Source organism: Habropoda laboriosa, unplaced genomic scaffold (assembly GCF_001263275.1).
Source record: "Habropoda laboriosa isolate 0110345459 unplaced genomic scaffold, ASM126327v1 scaffold126, whole genome shotgun sequence".
Taxonomy (NCBI): Eukaryota; Metazoa; Arthropoda; class Insecta; order Hymenoptera; family Apidae; genus Habropoda; species Habropoda laboriosa.
In genome coordinates this window covers 2,476,349-2,478,356 of record NW_017100288.1, presented here as the reverse complement: position 1 = coordinate 2,478,356, position 2,008 = coordinate 2,476,349, and the positions used below count along the sequence as shown (strand labels likewise).

The 2,008-nt window shown below is 29.3% G+C and overlaps 1 protein-coding gene and 1 non-coding gene across 2 annotated transcripts in view; both read right to left on the bottom strand.

Moving 5' to 3' along the window:
• The window catches only part of LOC108573784 (serine/threonine-protein kinase S6KL), a 96,871-nt gene extending 94,951 nt beyond the window's left edge, over nucleotides 1-1,920 (bottom strand). Inside the window, exons 1-7 of the mRNA XM_017936262.1 lie at nucleotides 1,864-1,920; nucleotides 1,639-1,733; nucleotides 1,298-1,565; nucleotides 1,135-1,219; nucleotides 958-1,065; nucleotides 724-882; nucleotides 560-648 (exon numbers count right to left, since the gene is read on the bottom strand). Coding sequence (XP_017791751.1) covers nucleotides 560-648; nucleotides 724-882; nucleotides 958-1,065; nucleotides 1,135-1,219; nucleotides 1,298-1,565; nucleotides 1,639-1,733; nucleotides 1,864-1,920 — 861 coding nt within the window. The remainder of the gene's footprint in view (nucleotides 1-559; nucleotides 649-723; nucleotides 883-957; nucleotides 1,066-1,134; nucleotides 1,220-1,297; nucleotides 1,566-1,638; nucleotides 1,734-1,863) is intronic.
• Trnaw-cca lies at nucleotides 249-320 on the bottom strand. The gene has a single exon. It is a non-coding gene; the product is annotated as a tRNA-Trp (tRNA).
• Nucleotides 1,921-2,008: the final 88 nt, after the last annotated feature.

Sequence of the window (2,008 nt, the reverse complement as noted above, 5' to 3'; positions counted from 1 at the left end):
TCTTTCGTTTGAATTTGTTACTTATGTAAAGTTTAAAAATTAAAAGCTGCACGGCGGTTATATTTTTGCATTAAAATATTGATAAAAAGGAACTCGTTTGTTATATACGCAAAGAAATACACCAAATATATGAAATAACAACAATCCGAGTTTTAATTAACTGTAATTGTACTGGTAATTAATGTATAAACTTTGTTTCAAATTCCAAATGGTAATAGTGAACAAAAAAAATAACAAAAATGAATGTTTGACCCCGACGTGATTTAAACACGCAACCTTCTGATCTGGAGCCAGACGCGCTACCGTTGCGCCACGGAGTCTAGTGCTTGGAATTTGCTTCAGGATAGTCATACCTCGTACATACTAATATTTTTTAGTATAACGTATATAATATACTAATAACGATAATTTTAACTTCAATAAATTGAAATTTAAATTAAAATAACATATTCTAGTCAGTATTTTATATGCTTTCCTTCGTTTGAATGATTAACTAATTATTATCTAGCACAATACTTAAAACTGCTTTAATATAAAAACAGATATAATTCGCACCTACCTGATTTGTAAGCATAAAGCAAGCTAGTACTCCCAATGACCACCAATCTACCTCTTGCCCATAATACTGCCTGTTAAATATTTCTGGTGCTACAATAAGTATACCAAATAAAAATGTATGTAATCAATATAAATATTACATTCTAGATATATTTTAATGCTTACCCATATACTCTGGAGTTCCACAAAGCGTATTTGTTCTTTCCATATGATTTAACCATTTTGCAAGACCAAAATCAATAATTACAGCATGACCTTCTTCATCTAGCAGAACATTTGTGGCTTTTATGTCCCTATGTACCACACCAGCATTGTGTAAAAAATCTTTAACAGAACAACAGAAAAAGCTATAAATTATATTTTATATCCTATTACTAATTCAGAACAGAATGTAGTTACCAAGAGCTAAAGCAACTTCTGCTACGTATATTCTAACTACATTTTCAGGTAGAGGACCACATTGTTCGACTAGTGAAAATAATTCTCCTCCACCAATATAGTCAGTTACTGAAATCAATGAATGTTGAGAAAAGTATCCAATAATAATTAATAATAATGTAAAAAGAATAAACTTACATATGTATAATGTCTTTCTTCCTTGCCACCTATGAGAACAGTCTAATATAAATGGATGATGACCAACCAATTTTTGTATAGACACCTAATATTAAATATAAATTTAAATGAAATTGCAATATAAGTGAAATAGACATTCATTTAATTCATGCAGCATACATACTTCCTGTTTAGCCTGCAATACACCATTTTCTGCAACCACTTTAGCTTTGCTGATTACTTTTAACGCAAAGAATTGTCCAGTGTCCTGTTTTAGAATTTTATATACTTTTCCATAAGCTCCTTTGGCTATCACACTTAAAAATATATAAGCACTTTGTAAGGATACTTGTCTTATTTGAAATTCTGGAAGAAACATAGCCTGAGAACGTGATACTGGCCATAATGTTTTTGAGGTACCCAATGGATCATATAATGTACCTTCGCTCCAGCTAAAAAATCAAACAATTATTACATATACATTACATTACTAAATACAGTAAACTTATAATGTCCTAAAATTACCTTCTGCAAGAACCACGAGACCATGATTTAGTTTCTTTATGTGAAGATTGCACTGATCCAATGCAGCTTCCACCAATTAAATCACTAAGACTGTACTATATAGGAAAAATTATAGCATTAGTTACTATACTTTATCATTTGAAATACGAAAACATTTAATTAATTCGCTTTATTAATAATGTTATTTAGATTATAGAGGTTATAACAATCTCAGAAAATATATACCTGACTAGTATACTTCTGATTATTATGATAATTATTCTTTGTAGTAGTATTACCCATTCGAGCTGAAAAATGTTAAATTTTATTTAACATCTTCATATTTTAATTAATTAAATATAATCATATCTTTCGCGTTCATTTCTTTATA